Source organism: Tachyglossus aculeatus, chromosome 1, assembly GCF_015852505.1.
Source record: "Tachyglossus aculeatus isolate mTacAcu1 chromosome 1, mTacAcu1.pri, whole genome shotgun sequence".
Classification (NCBI taxonomy): domain Eukaryota; kingdom Metazoa; phylum Chordata; class Mammalia; order Monotremata; family Tachyglossidae; genus Tachyglossus; species Tachyglossus aculeatus.
The window spans coordinates 67,653,710-67,674,261 of NC_052066.1; the positions used below are offsets into that span (position 1 = coordinate 67,653,710).

At 47.9% G+C, this 20,552-nt stretch overlaps 1 protein-coding gene across 3 annotated transcripts in view; it reads right to left on the minus strand.

Annotated features, from left to right (window-relative positions):
- Positions 1 to 4,260: 4,260 nt before the first annotated feature.
- The window catches only part of LOC119947824 (endothelin-converting enzyme 2), a 60,902-nt gene continuing 44,610 nt past the window's right edge, over positions 4,261 to 20,552 (minus strand). For all 3 annotated transcript variants that reach the window (XM_038769550.1, XM_038769484.1, XM_038769633.1), the window contains exons 17-19: positions 20,008 to 20,198; positions 14,540 to 14,635; positions 4,261 to 5,522 (exon numbers count right to left, since the gene is read on the minus strand). In XM_038769550.1, coding sequence (XP_038625478.1) covers positions 5,346 to 5,522; positions 14,540 to 14,635; positions 20,008 to 20,198 — 464 coding nt within the window. In that variant the 3' untranslated portion in view covers positions 4,261 to 5,345. The remainder of the gene's footprint in view (positions 5,523 to 14,539; positions 14,636 to 20,007; positions 20,199 to 20,552) is intronic.

Consider the following 20,552-nt stretch of genomic DNA (forward strand, 5'->3'; position numbering starts at 1 on the left):
GCTAGAGAGGGTCTGGCAGCAAGTTTGTTACAGGGATTATCCCGTGAGCCGCTTCTTTAGCGAACCTGACCTCTGACTCCAAAGCCCGGGATTTGATTGATTCAGATTTATTGATTGATTTATTTATTGATTGATTGATTGATTGATTCAGAGAAGCAGCGTGGCTCAGTGGAAAGAGCCCGGGCTTTGGAGTCAGAGGTCATGGGTTCAAACCCCGGCCCTGCCAGTTGTCAGCTGGGTGACTTTGGGGCAGGTCACTTCACTTCTCCGGGCCTCAGTTCCCTCATCTGTCAAATGAGGATGAAGACTGTGAGCCCCCCGTGGGACAACCTGATCACCTTGTAACCCCCCGAGTGCTTAGAACAGTGCTTTGCACATAGTAATGCCGTTATTATCATCATCATCATCATCATCAATCGTATTTATTGAGCACTTACTGTGTGCAGAGCACTGTACTAAGTGCTTGGGAAGTACAAGTTGGCAACATATAGAGACAGTCCCTACCCAACAGTGGGCTTACAGTCTAAAAGGGGGAGACAGAGAACAAAACCAAACATACTAACAAAATAAAATAAATAGAATAGATATGTACAAATAAAATAAATAGATAAATAAATAGAGTAATAAATATGTACAAACATATATACATATAAACAGGTGCTTTGGGGTAGGGAAGGAGGTAAGATGGGGGGGATGGAGAGGGGGATGAGGGGGAGAGGAAGGAAGGGGCTCAGTCTGGGAAGGCCTCCTGGAGGAGGTGAGCTCTCAGTAGGGCCTTGAAGGGAGGAAGAGAGCTAGCTTGGCGGATGTCGGAAGGGAGGGCATTCCAGGCCCGGGGGATGACGTGGGCCGGGGGTCGAAAGCGGGACAGGTGAGAACGAGGTATGGTGAGGAGATTAGCAGCAGAGGAGCGGAGGGTGCGGGCTGGGCTGGAGAAGGACAGAAGGGAGGTGAGGTAGGAGGGGGCGAGGTGATGGACAGCCTTGAAGCCCAGTATTTACAATTTTCAATCGTATTTACTGAGTGCTTACTGTGTGCAGGGCACTGTACTAAGCGCTTGGGAAGTCCAAGTTGGCAACATATAGAGACAGTCCCTACCCAACAGTGGGCTCACAGTCTAAAAGACAGTGGGCTCACAGTCTAAATTATCATTATTATTATTATTATTATTTTTCTGCCTGTTTCTGACTTGAATCCCCCTGCCCTGCCCTCCCGGGAAGGGAGTGACCCACAGCAACCCCAACAATCCAGCCCACGCACTGCGCTCCTCTAACGGCAACCTACTCGCTGTATCTTCATCTCGCCCACGTCCTGCCTCTGGCCTGGAATGCCTTCCCTCTTCACAGCCAAAAGACGATCCCTCTCCCCACCTTCAAAGCCTTACTGAAGGCACATCTCTTCTGGCTGGCTCCGTCGGTAGAGCGGGAGACTCTTAATCTCAGGGTCGTGGGTTCGTGCCCCACGTTGGGCGCAAATACTTGGAGAAGTGGCGCGGCTCAGTGGAAAGAGCACGGGCTTGGGAGAGGTCATGGGTTCTAATCTTGACTCCGCCACGTCAGCTGTGTGACTTTGGGCATGCCGCTTCACGTCTCTGTGCCTCAGTTCCCTCATCTGTCCAATGGGGATTAGACTGTGAGCCCACTGTTGGGTAGGGACTGTCTCTATATGTTGCCAACTTGTACTTACCAAGCGCTTAGTCCAGTGCTCTGCACACAGTAAGCGCTCAATAAATACGATTGATTGATTGATTGATTGACTGTGAGCCCCACGTGGGACAACCTGATCCCCTTGCATCCCCACCCCCAGTGCTTAGAACAGTGCTTGGCACATAGTAACCCGCTGCTGGGTAGCGACCGTCTCCATGTGTTGCCAACTTGGACTTCCCAAGCGCTTCGTACAGTGCTCTGCACACAGTAAGCACTCAATAAATACGATTGAATGAATGGATGAATAGTAAGCGCTTAACAAATACTGTCATTATTATTAAGAGGCCGTCACTGACTAAGTCCTCATTTCCTCTTCTCCCAGTCCCTGCTGCATCGCCCTTGTAGTTGGATCTGCTCCCTCGAAAAATGAAAAATCCCTCCGACTCAGCCCCCCTGAAACTTATGTCCGTAGCCGTAATTTATTTATTTAGATTAACATCCGTCTCTCCCTCTAGACTGTAAGCTCGTCGTGAACAGGGAACGTGTCTGTCTATTGTTATAGCGTACTCTCCCAAATGCTTAGTACAGTGCTCTGCACACAATAAGAGCTTAATAAATACGCTTGATTGATTGATTGACTGATTGATTGAGGCTGGTGCCAACCTCTCAGCCTCCAGCAAGGGTCAAAGCTTTCAGTACCCAGGCCCAGAGCACTCCCTTTGAGGACCGGAATCAGTCAGTCGGTGGTATTTATTAAGTGCTTACTGTGTGCAGGGTACTGTACTAAGTGCTTGGGAGAGTCCAATGTCACACCAAACTGACACACTCGCTGTCCACAACGAGCTTACAGTCTCGATACGTTTGTACATATTTGTTACTCTATTTATTTATTTATTTATTTTACTTGTACAAATCTATACTATTTATTTTATTTTCTTAGTATGTCTTGTTTTGTTCTCTGTCTCCCCCTTTAAACTGTGAGCCCACTGTTGGGTAGGGACCGTCTCTATATGTTGCCAACTTGGACTTCCCAAGCGCTTAGTACAGTGCTCTGCACACAGTAAACGCTCAATAAATACGATTGTTGATGATGATAGAGGGGGAGCCTTAGTCAGGGAAGACCTCTTGGAGGAGGCGTGATTTTAATAGGGCTTTGAAGGTGGAGAGAGTATTGGTCTGTTAGATGTGAAATGAGAGGGAAACTAGTTATGCGACCCCCCCGAGTACATATTTATTCTATTTATTTTATTTTGTTAATATGTTTTGTTTTGTTTTCTGTCTCCCCTTTCTAGACTGTGAGCCCACTGTTGGGTAGGGACCGTCTCTATATGTTGCCAACTTGGACTTCCCAAGCGCTTAGTACAGTGCTCTGCACACAGTAAGCGCTCAATAAATACGATTGATGATGATGATAGGGGGGAGCCTTAGTCAGGGAAGACCTCTCGGAGGAGGCGTGATTTTAATAGGGCTTTGAAGGTGGAGAGAGTATTGGTCTGTTAGATGTGAAGGGAGAGGGAAACTAGTTACGCGACCCCCCCGAGTACATATTTATTCTATTTATTTTATTTTGTTAATATGTTTTGTTTTGTTTTCCGTCTCCCCTTTCTAGAGTGTGAGCCCACTGTTGGGTAGGGATCGTCTCTAGATGTTGCCAACTTGTACTTCCCAAGCGCTTAGTACAGTGCTCTGCACACAGTAAGTGCTCAATAAATATGATTGAATGAATGAATTCCAGGGAATCCAAAAAGATTAGGACTCTAGTCTGGAAAGACAGAGACAGATAAGGCCATGGCTGAAGTTCCCCAAACCATGAAGGGTATCACCACAGAGACTTCCATCTCACCTGGGCCTGGGTCCAATTTTCAGCCCCGAATACGGAGTCAAGGCCCGGGCCGGGTGATTCTTGAAAAGAGGAGGCAGAGCGTCCTCGTGGAAAGGGAAAATCGGGCTCGTAGTTGGGAATTCCGGGTTCTAATCCCATCTCTGCCACTTGCCTTCCGGGTGACCTTGGGCAAGTCACTTAGCCTCTCTGGGCCTCAGCTTCCTCATCTACTAAATGGGGATACAATTTCCGTTTTCTGTCTCCCTCTTAGACTGTGTGAGCCCCACGTGGGACGGGGACTGGGTCCAATCTGATTATCTTGGCTTTACCCCATCACTTAGCACAGTGCTTGTACACAGTAAGCCTCTTCTAGACTGTGAGCCCACTGTCGGGTAGGGACCGTCTCTATATGTTGCCAACTTGGACTTCCCAAGCGCTTAGTCCGGCGCTCTGCACACGGCAGGCGCTCGATCAACACGATTGAACGGATGAAGGAACGAATTTAGCAAACACCAGGGCCAAATCCGGCTTACCTGACTTCAAAAGCGGGAGACTGAGGCACGGCAGCCCAAGGAGAGACAGACGGGGAGGAAGGAAGTCGCCAACGCAGGGAGGGGGAGCAAATTGGACGGTGGAGGAGCAGCTCGGAGGAAGGAGGCAGAGGCTAGTTGATGTGTGTGTCTGTTTATTGGCACAGAGCATCCTTGCAGGGCCTGGCCCTCCCCACCCCCATCGTCCATGTAAAAATAAACTCTGCCCCTCCCTCCCTCTCCCCCTCCCCTCATCCCTCCCCATCTCTCCCATCTTCACTCTGCACAGGCCTCTGGGAGAACCGGCCCACACCCTCAGTCATTTCTCCTAAGACACTGCGGTTGCTGGCACCCCCACGCCCCCCAAATCATTGCCCGGGCAGGAGGCAAGGTACGGAGGCTTCTGCCCCAAGGTAGGGGCGCCGGGCAGCAATTGAGAGCAGCAGGATGAGGTTCTACCCACGGGGGGTTGCGGGGGATCCGAGGAGCAGCTGCTGGGAGCGGATCCGGGGGGTCTCACCGGGCTGGGGGCTTAGGAACAGCAGGTGGGGCGGAGGGGGTAGATTGACTGAAGCAAAGGGCTTTTATAGGGGTCCTCAATGAAATTCCAGGGCTTTTACGTGGGTCCTCAATGAATTTTCACGATCTCCCCAGGACCCAAGTGCGGGATTGGGATAGGAGGGCCAAGGGATCGTTAGCCAGAAGGCTCTTCCTCTGACACAGGCACCATTTTGAAGGAGACTGGGAGTCCATTGGTTCTCTCTCCGTCTCTCTCCCTCTTCCTTTCCCTCTCCCTCTCTCTACTGAAGTGGCTCATCTGGAATGAAGGGGATGGGGCTTGCTTCTGTTTCTGCCAGAGCCCTTGAAGTTCCCACCCCCGGCCCTACGCTGCTTTGAGCAAGAGGCCGAGCCGCCCCGTCCTCTCCCCGACCCCCGTCCCCATCCCTCTGTCCTTCTCCCGGCCCAGGGAGCCCGACTTCCTCTCTACCCTACGGTACCTGGCGGGCGCGGGTGAGTGGAAGCGGGGAGCCCGTCTCAGCTAGGGCCGTCACAGTGAAGGAGGGGAGGACTGTGGCAGAAACAGAGCCCCCCCCAGCAGTGGCACAACACGGTGGTCGGGGGAGATTGACGGAAGAGGCGCGCTCCGCGGCAAGGGAGAAGAAAGGGTTTTGGGAAAGCCGCGTCCCGCTTTCCCAGGGAGGGGACGCAACTGGCCTAGCAACCCCGAGGCCCCTCTCCGCCACCCCGTTGCCGCGGACCCCTGCGGAGGAGGGAGAGGAAGAGCGGCTCCGGGGTCCTGGAGGATGGAGGGGCAGGGGAAGGGCTGTCCGAGGAGGCTGTCTGCCCCTACCACACCTCGCAGAGCTGCCCGGGGTTCATGGGCGAGCCCACCGGGCAGCCGAAGTGCTGGAGGAAGTCCCGGGAGTTGGACAGCGTGCCCAGCACACGGAAGCGGGCGGGACTGTGCGGGTCCGTGACCAGGCCCTCGTGCGAGCTCTCGGGCGTGCGCACCGAACACCACACCTGTGGGCCGAGAGAGAGACAGGGAGAGAGATGGGAGACAGGCGTCCGAGATCCTTCCTCCTACAACTCTAGGCCCACGCCTCCGGCCTTCCCCCTTTCAAATCCAAAGCAAAGCAAATCCTCTTTCAAATCAAAGCGGCGCGGCTCAGTGGAAAGAGCACGGGCTTGGGAGGCAGAGGTCATGGGTTCTGTCTGCTGTGTGACCTTGGGCAAGTCACTTCACTTCTCTGGGCCTCAGTTCCCTCATCTGGAAAATGGGGGTTTAGAATGTGAGCTCCACGTGGGACAACCTAATCACCTTATATCTTCCCAGTGCTTAGAACAGTGCTTTGCACATAGTAAGCACTTAACGGATGCCATTATTATTACAGAAGCAGCGTGGCTCAGTGGAAAGATCCCGGGCTTTGGAGTCAAGAGGTCGCGGGTTCAAATCCCAGCTCCGCCACTCGTCAGCTGGGTGACTCTGGGCAAGTCACGTCACTTCTCTGGGCCTCAGTTCCCTCATCTGGAAAATGGGGATTTAGAATGTGAGCTCCACGTGGGACAACCTAATCACCTTATATCTTCCCAGTGCTTAGAGCAGTGCTTTGCACTTAGCACTTAACGGATGCCATTATTATTACAGAAGCAGCGTGGCTCAGTGGAAAGATCCCAGGCTTTGGAGTCAAGAGGTCGTGGGTTCAAATCCCGGCTCCGCCACTCGTCAGCTGGGTGACTCTGGGCAAGTCACTTCACTTCTCTGGGCCTCAGTTTCCTCATCTGGAAAATGGGGGTTTAGAATGTGAGCTCCACGTGGGACAACCTAATCACCTTATATCTTCCCAGTGCTTAGAACAGTGCTTTGCCCATAGTAAGCACTTAACAAATGCCATCAGTGGAAAGAGCCCGGGCTTTGGAGTCAAGAGGTCATGGGCTCAAATCCCGGCTCCGCCACTTGTCAGCTGTGTGACTCTGGGCAAGTCACTTCACTTGTCTGGGCCTCAGTTCCCTCATCTGGAAAATGGGGGTTTAGAATGTGAGCTCCACGTGGGACAACCTAATCACCTTATTATCTTCCCAGTGCTTAGAACAGTGCTTTGCACATAGTAAGCACTTAACGGATGCCATTATTATTACAGAAGCAGCGTGGCTCAGTGGAAAGATCCCGGGCTTTGGAGTCAAGAGGTCGTGGGTTCAAATCCCAGCTCCGCCCCTTGTCAGCTGGGTGACTCTGGGCAAGTCACTTCACTTCTCTGGGCCTCAGTTCCCTCATCTGGAAAATGGGGATTTAGAATGTGAGCTCCACGTGGGACAACGTAATCACCTTATATCTTCCCAGTGCTTAGAACAGTGCTTTGCACACAGTAAGCACTTAACAGACACCATTATTATTACAGAAGCAGCGTGGCTCAGTGGAAAGAGCCCGGGCTTTGGAGTCAAGAGGTCGTGGGTTCAAATCCCGGCTCCGCCACTTGTCAGCTGTGTGACTCTGGGAAAGTCACTTCACTTCTCTGGGCCTCAGTTCCCTCATCTGGAAAATGGGGGTTTAGAATGTGAGCTCCACGTGGGACAACCTAATCACCTTATATCTTCCCAGTGCTTAGAACAGTGCTTTGCCCATAGTAAGCACTTAACAAATGCCATCAGTGGAAAGAGCACGGGCTTTGGAGTCAAGAGGTCGTGGGTTCAAATCCCGGCTCTGCGCCTTGTCAGCTGTGGGACTCTGGGCAAGTCACTTCACTTCTCTGGGCCTCAGTTCCCTCATCTGGAAAATGGGGATTTAGAATGTGAGCTCCACGTGGGACAACCTAATCACCTTATGTCTTCCCAGTGCTAAGAACAGTTCTTTGCACATAGTAAGCACTTAACAGATGCCATTATTATTACAGAAGCAGCGTGGCTCAGTGGAAAGAGCCCGGGCTTTGGAGTCAAGAGGTCGTGGGTTCAAATCCTGGCTACGCCACTTGTCAGCTGTGTGACTCTGGGCAAGTCACTTCACTTCTCTGAGCCTCAGTTCCCTCATCTGGAAAATGGGGGTTTAGAATGTGAGCTCCACGTGGGACAACCTAATCACCTTATATCTTCCCAGTACTTAGAACAGTGCTTTGCACATAGTAAGCACTTAACAAATGCCATCAATGGAAAGAGCACGGGCTTTGGAGTCAAGAGGTCGCGGGTTCAAGTCCCAGCTCCACCACTTGTCAGCTGTGTGACTCTGGGCAAGTCACGTCACTTCTCTGGGCCTCAGTTCCCTCATCTGGAAAATGGGGATGAAGACTGTGAGCCCCACGGGGGACAACCTGATCACCTTGTATCTACCCCAGCGCTTAGAACAGTGCTTTGCGCATAGTAAGCGCTTAACAAATACTAACATTATTATTAGTAGTAGTACAGCGCTCTGCACACAGTAAGCGCTCAATAAATACGATTGATTGATTGATTGATTGATTGATTATTATTAAATCCTAACCCCGTCTGGCTCCAACCCCAAAGCAACCCATTTGTCCGGCCCAGGGCTCTTGCCTGGACGCCGGGCCCAGCCCCACACCGTGACCACCACAGACCAGGCTCCGGTTGGGGATGAACCGGGCTCTTCCCTCAAATTCTGCCTCTAAACCTGGGCTGCGGGAGGGTGGGGAACACACGCTTCGTTGAGGATCAGCCACCTACTCTCTCGCCCCAGGGAGACGCGGAGAGCGGGGGGAGGAGGGGGAAGGGGAGAAGGGAGCGAGAACCCCTCAGACCACCCAAACCAACGGTCCAATACAAGGTGGGAAAACATGGGAGGGTGGCAACAAGATGGCCATCGACCTATTCTCGGGACACTGCCCTCGTCTGCGTACAAGCCCTCTCCCAAACTCAGAAGGACGCCCATGCCTGGGGTGGAAGGCATCATGCGTACATATATACTATACATATACTATATATACATATACTATATACCATATATACTATACTATATACTATACTATATACCATATACCATATACTATATACTATACTATATAGCATAGTATATACTATAGTATATACTATATACTATATATAGTATATATATACAGTACACATATATATATACTATACTATATATGTACTATATATGTACTATAGTACTATAGTACTATAGTACATACTATACTACATATAGTACTACATACTACAGCATGTAGGATAGTACAGTACTATGTAGTACAGTGTACACAGTGTAGTACAGTGTACTGTACTACAGTACAGTGTAGTATGTAGTATAGTACTACATATAGTACTATAGTACTATATATGTACTATATGTACTGTATATATACATATATACTATATACTATACTATACTATAGTATACTATACTATATATACTATACTATATACTATATATATACTACATATAGTATATGCATATACTATATGCACATATATAGTATATATGCATATATTATATGCGTATATGTTTGTACATATTTATTACTCTATTTATTTATTTATTTATTTATTTTACTTGTACATATCTATTCTATTCATTTTACTTTGTTAGTATGTTTGGTTTTGTCTCCCCCTTTTAGACTGTGAGCCCACTGTTGGGTAGGGACTGTCTCTACATGTTGCCAATTTGTACTTCCCAAGCGCTTAGGACAGTGCTCTGCACACAGTAAGCGCTCAATAAATACGATTGATGATGATGATGATGATGCGTACGTCTTGGCAACCGCCACTTCGCCCTCAGGTCCAGTAGGGCCGTGATTTATTATCCCAGTGCTCGGAATGGTGCTTGGCACATAGTAGCGCTTAACAAATGCCATAAATAAAATAAAATTGTTATTGTTATGATTACTAATATAATCAATTTTGTTATTATTGTTATTGTTACTAATAAGAACAATAACAATAAAAATAATGATAGTACGTTAAGCACTTATAATAATAATAATGGTATTTGTTAAGCACTTACTATGTGCAAAGCACTGTTCTAAGCGCTGAATGTGTCAAGGGCTGGGATAGCTACAAGTTAATTAGGCGGGATACAGTCCTTGTTCGACATGGGGTCCCCATTTTACAGATGAGGTAACGGAGGCCCAGAGAATAACAATAATAATAATGATCGTAGCTGTTGAGCGCTTACTATATGTCAAACACCGTTCTAAGCGCTGTGGTAGATACAAGGTAATCCGGTGCGTACAAGCCCTCTCCCAAACTCAGGAGGATGCCCAGGCCTGGGGTGGAAGGCACCGTGCGTACGTCTTGGCAACCGCCACTTCGCCCTCAGGTCCAGTAGGGCCATGATTTATTATCCCAGTGCTCAGAACAGTGCTTGGCACATAGTAAGCGCTTAACAAATGCCACAAATAAAATAAAATTGTTATGATTACTAATATCATCATTTTTGTTATTATTGTTATTGTTACTAATAAGAACAATAATAATGCAAATAATGATAATAGTACTTGTTAAGCGCTTATAATAATAATAGTGGTATTTGTTAAGCGCTTACTATGTGCAAAGCACTGTTCTAAGCGCTGACTGTGTCAAGGGCTGGGATAGCTACAAGTTAATTAGGTTGGATACAGTCCTTGTTTGACATGGGGTCCCCATTTTACAGATGAGGTAACGGAGGCCCAGAGAATAACAATAATAATAATGATCGTATCTGTTGAGCGCTTACTATATGTCAAACATTGTTCTAAGCGCTGCGGTAGATACAAGGTAATCAGGTGCGTACAAGCCCTCTCCCAAACTCAGGAGGATGCCCATGCCTGGGGTGGAAAGCACCGTGCGTACGTCTTGGCAACCGCCACTTCGCCCTCAGGTCCAGTAGGGCCATGATTTATTATCCCAGTGCTCGGAACAGTGCTTGGCACATAGTAAGTGCTTAACAAATGCCGTAATTTTATTTTTTTAATTATTATTGTTATGATTACTAATATCACTAACATTATTATCATTATTTTTTATTATTGTTATTATTACTACTAATAGTATAGTAACAATAGTAACATTATTACTACTACTAATAAAAATAATGATGATAGTACTTGTTAAGCGCTTATACGTCAAGGGCTGGGATAGCTACAAGTTAATTAGGTTGGATACAGTCCTTGTTCGACGTGGGGTCCCCATTTTACAGATGAGGTAACTGAGGCCCAGAGAATAATAATAATAATAATAATAATAATAATAATGATCGTATTTGTTGAGCGCTTACTATATGTAAGCGCTGTGGTAGATACTAGGTAATCAGGTGCGTACAAGCCCTCTCCCAAACTCAGGAGGATGCCCATGCCTGGGGTGGAAAGCATCGTGCGTACGTCTTGGCAACCGCCACTTCGCCCTTAGGTCCAGTAGGGCCATGATTTATTATCCCAGTGCTCAGAACAGTGCTTGGCACATAGTAAGTGCTTAACAAATGTCGTAATTTTATTTTTTTAATTATTATTGTTATGATTACTAATATCACTAACACTATTATCATTATTTTTTATTATTGTTGTTATTATTACTACTAATAATATAGTAATAATAGTAACATTATTACTACTACTACTACTACTAATAAAAATAATGATGATAGTACTTGTTAAGCGCTTATGCGTCAAGGGCTGGGATAGCTACAAGTTAATTAGGTGGGATGCAGTCCTTGTGCGACATGGGGTCCCCATTTTACAGATGAGGTAACTGAGGCCCAGAGAATAATAATAATAATAATAATAATAATAATAATAATAATAATAATAATAATAGTAATCGTATTTGTTGAGCACTTACTATATGTAAGCGCTGTGGTAAATACAAAGTAATCAGGTGCGTACAAGCCCTCTCCCAAACTCAGGAGGATGACAATGCCAGGGGTGGAAGGCACCGTGCGTACGTCTTGGCAACCACCACTTCGCCCTCAGGTCCAGTAGGGCCATGATTTATTATCCCAGTGCTCAGAACAGTGCCTGGCACATAGGAAGCGCTTAACAAATGCCGTAATTTTATTTTTTTTAATTATTATTGTTGGGATTACTAATACCACTATCACTATTATCATTATTTTTTATTATTGTTGTTATTATTACTACTAATAATATAGTAATAATAGTAACATTATTACTACTACTAATAATAAAAATAATGATGATAGTACTTGTTAAGCGCTTATGTATCAAGGGCTGGGATGGCTACAAGTTAATTAGGCGGGATACAGTCCTTGTTCGACGTGGGGTCCCCATTTTACAGATGAGGTAACTGAGGCCCAGAGAATAATAATAATAATAATAATAATAATAATAATAATGATCGTATTTGTTGAGCGCTTACTATATGTAAGCGCTGTGGTAGATACAAGGTGCGTACAAGCACTCTCCCAAACTCAGGAGGATGACAATGCCTGGGGTGGAAGGCATCGTGCGTACGTCTTGGCAACCGCCACTTAGCCCTCACGTCCAGTAGGGCCATGATTTATTATCCCAGTGCTCAGAACAGTGCTTGGCACATAGGAAGCGCTTAACAAATGCCGTAATTTTATTTTTTAAATTATTATTGTTATGATTAGTAACTATATTAGTAACTATATCACTATTACTAGAGAAGCAGTGTGGCTCAGTGGAAAGAGCCCGGGCTTTGGAGTCAGAGGTCATGGGTTCGAATCCTGACTCCTCCACATCTGCTGTGTGAACTTGGGCAAGTCACTTAACTTCTCTGAGCCTCAGTTACCTCATCTGTAAAATGGGGATTAAGACTGTGAGCCCCACGTGGGACAACCTGATCACCTTGTAACCTCCCCAGCGCTTAGAACAGTGCAAAGGCACATAGTAAGCACTTAATAAATACCATTATTATTATTATTATTATCATTATTTTTATTATTGTTGTTATTATTACTAATAATAATATAGTAATAATAGTAACATTATTACTACTACTAATAAAAATAATGACGATAGTACTTGTTAAGCACCTATGTGTCAAGGGCTGGGATAGCTACAAGTTAATTAGGTTGGATACAGTCCTTGTTCGACATGGGGTCCCCATTTTACAGATGAGGCCCAGAGAATAATAATAATATTGATGATCGTAGTTGTTGGGCGCTTACTATATGTCAAACACCGTTCGAAGCGCTGGGGTAGATCCAAGGTAATCAGGTTGTCCCCACATGGGGCTCACAGCCGTAATCCCCATTTTACGGGTGAGGTAACTGAGGCCCAGAGACGTGACGTGATTTGCCCAAGGTCACACAGAAGACACGTGGCAGGGCCGGGATTAGAACCCAGGTCCTCCTGATTCCCAGGCCTGGGCTCTACCTACTAGGCCACACTGCTTAGAGGGTGGACCAGGGCAGGGAGTCAGGTTGGGAGTCTGCAGGGTGTGAGCCCACTGTTGGGTAGGGACCGTCTCTATATGTTGCCAACTTGTACTTCCCAAGCGCTTAGTACAGTGCTCTGCGCACAGTAAGCGCTCAATAAGTACGATTGATTGATTGATTGATTGATTGATTGCTGGGGCGAGCAGGGCGCAGCAGGGAAGAACTGGAGGAGATGGGAAGAAGGAGTAAAGTAGACCGCAAGTGGGCTAGGCCGCAGGCACGGATCGTGTCCTAACTCTCTTGTACTTCAGCGCTTAGAACAGTGCTTTGCACATAGTAAGCGCTTAATAAATGCCATTATTATTACTGTCATTATTGTACGCTCCCAAAGGCTCTGCCCACAGGAAGCCAATTGTCAGCTGTGTGACCTTGGGTAAGTCACTTCACTTCTCTGGGCCTCAGTTACCTCGTCTGTAAAATGGGGATGAAGACTGTGAGCCCCCCGTGGGACGAACTAATCACCTTGTAACCTCCCCAGCGCTTAGAACAGTGCTTTGCACATAGTAAGCGCTTAATAAATGCCATTATTATAGAGAAGCAGCGTGGCTCAGTGGAAAAGAGCCCGGGCTTTGGAGTCAGAGGTCATGGGTTCAAATCCCGACCCTGCCAATTGTCAGCTGTGTGACTTTGGGCAAGTCACTTCACTTCTCTGGGCCTCAGTGACCTCATCTGGAAAATGGGGATGAAGACTGTGAGCCCCCCGTGGGACAACCTGATCACCTTGTAACCTCCCCAGTGCTTAGAACAGTGCTTTGCACGTAGTAAGCGCTTAATAAATGCCATTATTAGGAAGCGCTCAACAAATGTGACAGATGGATGGGCTGACTGAATGAGAAGCAGCGTGGCTCAGTGGAAAGAGCCTGGGCTTTGGAGTCAGAGGTCATGGGTTCAAATGCCGGCTCTGCCAACTGTCAGCTGTGTGACTCTGGGCAAGTCACCTCACTTCTCTGGGCCTCAGTTCCCTCATCTGTAAAATGGGGAGGAGAACTGTGAGCCCCCCGTGGGCCAACCTGATGATGATGATGATGATGATGATGACGGCATTGGTTAAGCGCTTACTATGTGCAAAGCACTGTTCTAAGCGCTGGGGAGGTTACAAGGTGATCAGGTTGTCCTACGGGGGGCTCACAGTCTTCGTCCCCATTTTCCAGCTGAGGTCGCTGAGGCCCAGAGAAGTGAAGTGACTTGCCCAAGGTCATCCAGCTGACATGTGGCGGAGCAGGGATTAGAACCCACGGCCTCCGGCTCCCCAGCCCGGGCTCTTTCCACTGAGCTGCTTCTCAATTACTTGTTAATAATAATAATAAAGATGGCATTTGTTAAGCGCTTACTATGTTCTAAGCGGTGGGGGGGGCGGATACAAGGTGATCAGGTTGTCCCACGGGGGGCTGACGGGTCTTAATCCCCATTTTACAGATGAGCGAACTGAGGCCTGGAGAAGTGACTACAACCTGATCACCTTGGAACCTCCCCAGCGCTTAGAACAGTGCTTTGCACGTAGTAAGTGCTTAACAAATACCATCATTATTATTATTATTATGAGAGAAGGGTTTAGAGAGGGGAAAATGTAGGCGGGGCAGGGCCTGCGAAGAGTCAGGGAAGAGGCCATGCGGGGAAGGAGGAGGATGGGGTCAGGGTGAGAGTAAGGAGCGGCAAGAAGCCGAAGGGTCACCCGGGAGTTGCGGCCCCCCCGGTGAGGTACCTGGGCGAATCCCACAAAGAAGAGCTGATGGTTGGTGAGTCCCACCGCTGGCAAGCGCTGCTCTTCGCCGTGTTTTCGCAGCCACACTTTGTACGCCTGGCAACAACCGGAGAAGATGCCGCTGCCGCCAACCGAGCCCGGCGACAACCCGAGGCGATGCCGCCGTCACCCGAGCCCTGCCGCCTCTACCCGACCACGTTGGCCCTTGAATGTGGAACAGCTCCCCTCTGCCAAATTCTCCTTCTCCAAAGTTTTCTCAATATTGTACTCTCCCAAGAGCCTAGTACAGTGCTCTGCACTCAGTAAGCGCTCGATAAATACGTCTGAATGAATGAATGAATCCCCGGCATGAATGAATCACGTCATCCCCCGGGCCTGGAATGCCCTCCCTCTGCCCACCCGCCAAGCTAGCTCTCTTCCTCCCTTCAAGGCCCTACTGAGAGCTCACCTCCTCCAGGAGGCCTTCCCACACTGAGCCACTTCCTTCCTCTTCCCCTCGTCCCCCTCTCCATCCCCCTCATCTTACCTCCTTCCCTTCCCCACAGCACCTGTATATATGTATATATGTTTGTACAGATTTATTACTCTATTTATGTATTTATTTATTTATCTTGTTCATATCTATTCTATTTATTTTATTTTGTTAATGTGTTTGGTTTTGTTCTCTGTCTCCCCCTTTTAGACTGTGAGCCCACTGTTGGGTAGGGACTGTCTCTATATGTTGCCAACTTGGACTTCCCAAGCGCTTAGTACAGTGCTCTGCACACAGTAAGCGCTCAATAAATACGATTGATGATGATGATGATGATGAATCCTGGCCATTCCCCAAGCCATCCGGACCGTGACCGGTACACTGACTGAGCCCCCTCCTTCCTCTCCCCCTTCTCTCCCTCCCCATGCCCCCCGCCCTACCTCCTTCCCCTCCCCACAGCACCTGTGTAGATGTTTGTACGCATTTATTACTCTATTTATTTATTTTATTGGTACATATTTATTCTATTTATTTTATCTTGTTAATATGCTTTGTTTTGTTGTCTGTCTCCCCCTTCTAGACTGCGAGCCCGTTGTTGGGTAGGGACCGTCTCTATATGTTGCCAACTTGTACTTCCCAAGCTCTTAGTACAGTGCTCTGCACACAGTAAGCGCTCAATAAATACGATTGAATGAATGAATGAATGAATGATTTCCCTCAGTGTGTTCTCGCCATTATTGTGTGCCATATTTCTGCGGGGCGTGGTTTTGTCTTGTCTTCCCTGGTAGATTGCAATCTCTCTGTGAGCAAGGGATGGGTCTGCTTTGTACGTATAGAACCCCTCGAGCCCATCAGAGAGCTAAGCACCTGTGGACCGACGATAAATAATAATAACGATCATTATGGTGCTTGTTAAGCACTTACTAGGTATCAAGCACTGTTCTAGGTGCAGGAGTAGAGGCAAGATTGTCAGGGTGGATACAGTCCCTGTCCCATATGAGGTTCACATTCTAGGTGACTAAATAGTTATAACAATAATTGTGGTATTTGTTAAGCGCTTACTATGTGCCAGGCACAGTACTAAGCGCTGGGGTGGATACAAGACAATTGGGTTGGGCACAGTCCCTGTCCCCCACAGGGACTCCCATCCCCTTACTGTGGGGGTTCCCCAAGTTTCACTGCTTGGTCCCCTTCTGTTCTCGACCTACACTCGCTCCCTTGGTGACCTCATTTGCTCAGACAGCTTCAACTAGCATCTCTACGCTGATGACACCCAGATCTACATCTCCGCCCCTGCTCTCTCCCCCTCTCTGCAGGCTCGCATCTCCTCCTGCCTTCAGGACATCTCCATCTGGATGTTTGCCCGCCACCTAAAGCTCAACACATCCAAGACTGAACTCCTCGTCTTCCCTCCCAAACTCTGCCTTCTCCCTGACTTTCCCATCTCTGTTGACGGCACTACCATCCTTCCCATCTCACAAGCCCACAACCTTGGTGTCGTCCTTGACTCTGCTCTCTCATTCACCCCTCACATCCAAGCCGTCACCAAAACCTGCCGGTCTCAGCTCCGCAACATTGCCAAGATCCGCCCTTTCCTCTCCATCCAAACCACTACCCTGCTTGTTCAAGCTCTCATCCTATCCCATCTGGACTACCGCATCAGCCTTCTCTCTAATCTCCCATCCTCGTGTCTCTCCCCACTTCAATCCATACTTCACGCTGCTGCCCGGACTGTCTTTGTCCAGAAACGCTCTGGGCATGTTACTCCCCTCCTCAAAAATCTCCAGTGGCTACCAATCAATCTGCGCATCAGGCAGAAACTCCTCACCCTGGGCTTCGAGGCTGTCCATCCCCTCGCCCCCTCCTCCTTTCTCTCCTTCTCCAGCCCAGCCTGCACCCTCCGCTCCTCCGCCGCTACTCTCCTCACCGTTAGGCCTCGTTCTCGCCTGTCCCGCCATCGACCCCCGGCCCACGTCATCCCCCAGACCTGGAATACCCTCCCTCTGCCCATCCGCCAAGCTAGCTCTCTTCCTCCCAGAGCTCAACTCCTCCAGGAGGCCTTCCCAGACTGAGCCCCCTCCTTCCTCTCCCCCTCGTCCCCCTCTCCATTCCCCCGTCTTACCTCCTTCCCTTCCCCACAGCACCTGTATATATGTATAGATGCATATATGTTTGACCCTTCCCCATAGCACCTGTATATATGTATATATGTTTGTACATATTTATTACTCTATTTATTTATTTATTTATTTTACTTGTACATATCCATTCTATTTATTTTATTTTGTTAATATGTTTGGTTTTGTTCTCTGTCTCCCCCTTCTAGACTGTGAGCCCACTGTTGGGTAGGGACTGCCTCTATATGTTGCCAACTTGGACTTCCCAAGCGCTTAGTACAGTGCTCTGCACACAGTAAGCACTCAATAAATACGATTGATTGATTGATTAATTCTTATTTTACAGATGAGGTAACTGAGGCCCAGAGAAGTGAAGGAACTTGCCCAAGATCACACAGCAGACAAGTACAGTGCTCTGCACACAGTAAGCGCTCAATAAATACAATTGAATGAATGAATGAATGAGAGCTCACCTTCTCCAGGAGGCCTTCCCAGACTGAGTCCCCTTTTTCCTCTCCTCCTCCCCATCCCCCCGCCCTACCTCCTTCTCCTCCCCACAGCCCTTGTACACAGTTGTATATATATAAACATATATATAGTTGTGTATATATAATATATATACATACAGTTATTACTTTGTTTTACTTGTACATACTTACTATTCTATTTATTTTGTTAACATTGTGCATATAGCTATAATTCTATTTGTTCTGCACATTTTGACACCTGTCTACATGTGCTGTTTTGTTGCCTGTCTCCCCCTTCTAGACTGTGAGCCCGTTGTTGGGTAGGGACCGTTTTGTACTTCCCAAGCGCTTAGTCCAGTGCTCTGCAAACAGTAAGTGCTCAATAAATACAATTGAATGAATGAATGAAAGTAGAGGAGCGAGATTAGAACCCAGGTCCTTCTGACTCCGAGGCCTGTGCTCCATCCACTAGGCCATGCTATAGATACACTCTCTTTTCTCACTGACAGACTGATCAGACACTGACCGCCAAGGCTCTGACCATTCATTCATTCAATCGTATTTATTGAGCGCTTACTGTGTGCAGAGCACTGTACTAAGCGCTTAGGACCACCTCCTCACCCTGGGGAAGTAGTGCGGAGCGGAGGGATCTGTGAGCGGCCTCGGCGGGCCTGGGGGCAACTTCCCAAGCGCTTAGTACAGTGCTCTGCACACAGCAAGCGCTCAATAAATACGACTGAATGAATGAATGAACCTTCCCCACTGTGAGAGGCCTCAGGGGACCAAAGGACACCCTCCTCTGGGGATAATAATGATAATTATGGTACTTGTTAAGTGCTTATTTTGTGCCAAGCACGGTTCAAAGTGCTGGGGTAGATACAAGTTAATCAAGATGGGCACAGTCCCTGTCTCACATGGGGCTCACAGTCTTAAACCCCATTTTAGAGATGAGGTAACTGAGGCCCAGAGATAGTAATAATAATAATAATAATAATGGTATTTGTTTAGCCTTATTGTGTGCAGAGCACTGGACTAAGCACTGGGGGGGATACAAGGTGATCAGGTTGGCCCACGTGGGGCTCACAGTCTTAGTCTTGAGCCTTAGCACTCCAAGCTGAACAACCGTGGCTCAGTGGAAATCAATCAATAGTATTTATTGAGTGCTTACTGTGTGCAGAGCACTGTACTGAGCGCTTGGGAAGTACAAGATGGCAACATACAGAGACAGTCCCTACCCAACAGTGGGCTCGGGATTTGGAGTCAGAAGTCATGAGTTCAAATCCCGGCTCCACCACTTGTCAGCTGTGTGACTTTGGGTGAGTTACTTCACTTCTCTGTGCCTCAGTTACCTCATCTGGAAAATGGGGATTAAGACTGTGAGCCCCCCATGGGACAACCTGATCACCTTGTAACCTCCCCAGTGCTTAGAACAGCGCTTTGCACATAGTAAGCGCTTAATAAATGCCATCATTATTATTATTAATCCCCATTTTCCAGATGAGGTAACTGAGGCCCAGAGAAGTGAAGTGACCTGCGCAAAGTCACACAGCTGACAAGTGGCGGAGCCGGGATTAGAACCCATGACCTCTGACTCCCAAGTCCGGGCTCTTTCCACTGAGCCACGCTGCTTCTCTGACGCTACGTGACTTGCCCAAAACGGTTTTGACACCTGTCTACATGTTTTGTTTTGTTCTCTGTCTCCCCCTTCTAGATTGTGAGCCCGCTGTTGGAAGGGGACCGTCTCTATATGTTGCCGACTTGTACTTCCCAAGCGCTTAGTCCAGTGCTCTGCACACAGTAAGCGCTCAATAAATACGATTGAATGAATGAATACAGCAGACTGTCTACATGTTTTGTTTTGTTGTCTGTCTCCCCCTTCTAGACTGTGAGCCCGCTGTTGGAAAGGGACCGTCTCTAGATGTTGCCGACTTGTACTTCCCAAGCGCTTAGTCCAGTGCTCTGCACACAGTAAGCGCTCAATAAATACGAGTGAATGAATGAATACAGCAGACATTAGAACCCGTGCCCCATCCACTAAGCCATGATGGACACCTTTAGTGTAATCCCTGTCAAAGCTGATGTGAAGGAGAGGATCACCACACCGCCCAGAGTTTAGTGGGTGGGGATGGGCCAGTTTCATTTTACCACAGGCAAGGGTGGAAAGAGCCCGGGCTTTGGAGTCAGAGGTCATGGGTTCTAATCCTGGCTCCGCCACTTGTCAGCTGTGTGACTCTGGGCAAGTCACTTCACTTCTCTGTGCCTCAGTTCCCTCATCTGGAAAATGGGGAGTAAGACTGCGAGCCCCCCAGGGGACAACCTGATCACCTTGTAGCCTCCCCAGCGCTCAGAACAGTGCTTGGCGCAGAGTAAGCGCTTAACAAATGCCATAAAAAAAAGGGTGGGGGGACTCACGTTATAGGCGGCCTTGAGCCCCCCGTTGTCGGCAATGTTTTCGCCTAAAGTCTGGCGCCCGTTGAGCCGCTCGCCATTGACGTGGTACTGCCCGTACTGCTCTTCCATGCAGGCCGTGTGGTTCCGGAATGCTGCCAAAGAGGCGTTCTGCCACCAAGGCCGCAGATTCCCTTCCTTGTCGTATTCGCGCCCTGGAATCATCACCATCATCATCATCATCATCATCATCATCATCATCATCATAATATCAATCAATCAATCAATCAATCAATCAATCAATCGTATTTATTGAGCACTTACTGTGTGCAGATCACTGTACTAAGCGCTTGGGAAGTACAAGTTGGCAACATATAGAGACAGTTCCCACCCAACAGTGGGCTCACAGTCTAGAAGGGGGAGACAGAGAACAAAACCAAACATACTAACAAAATAAAATAAATATGTACAGGTAAAATCAATCAATCAATCAATTGTATTTATTGAGCGCTTACTGTGTGCAGAGCACTGTACTAAGCGCTTGGGAAGTACAAGTTGGCAACCTATAG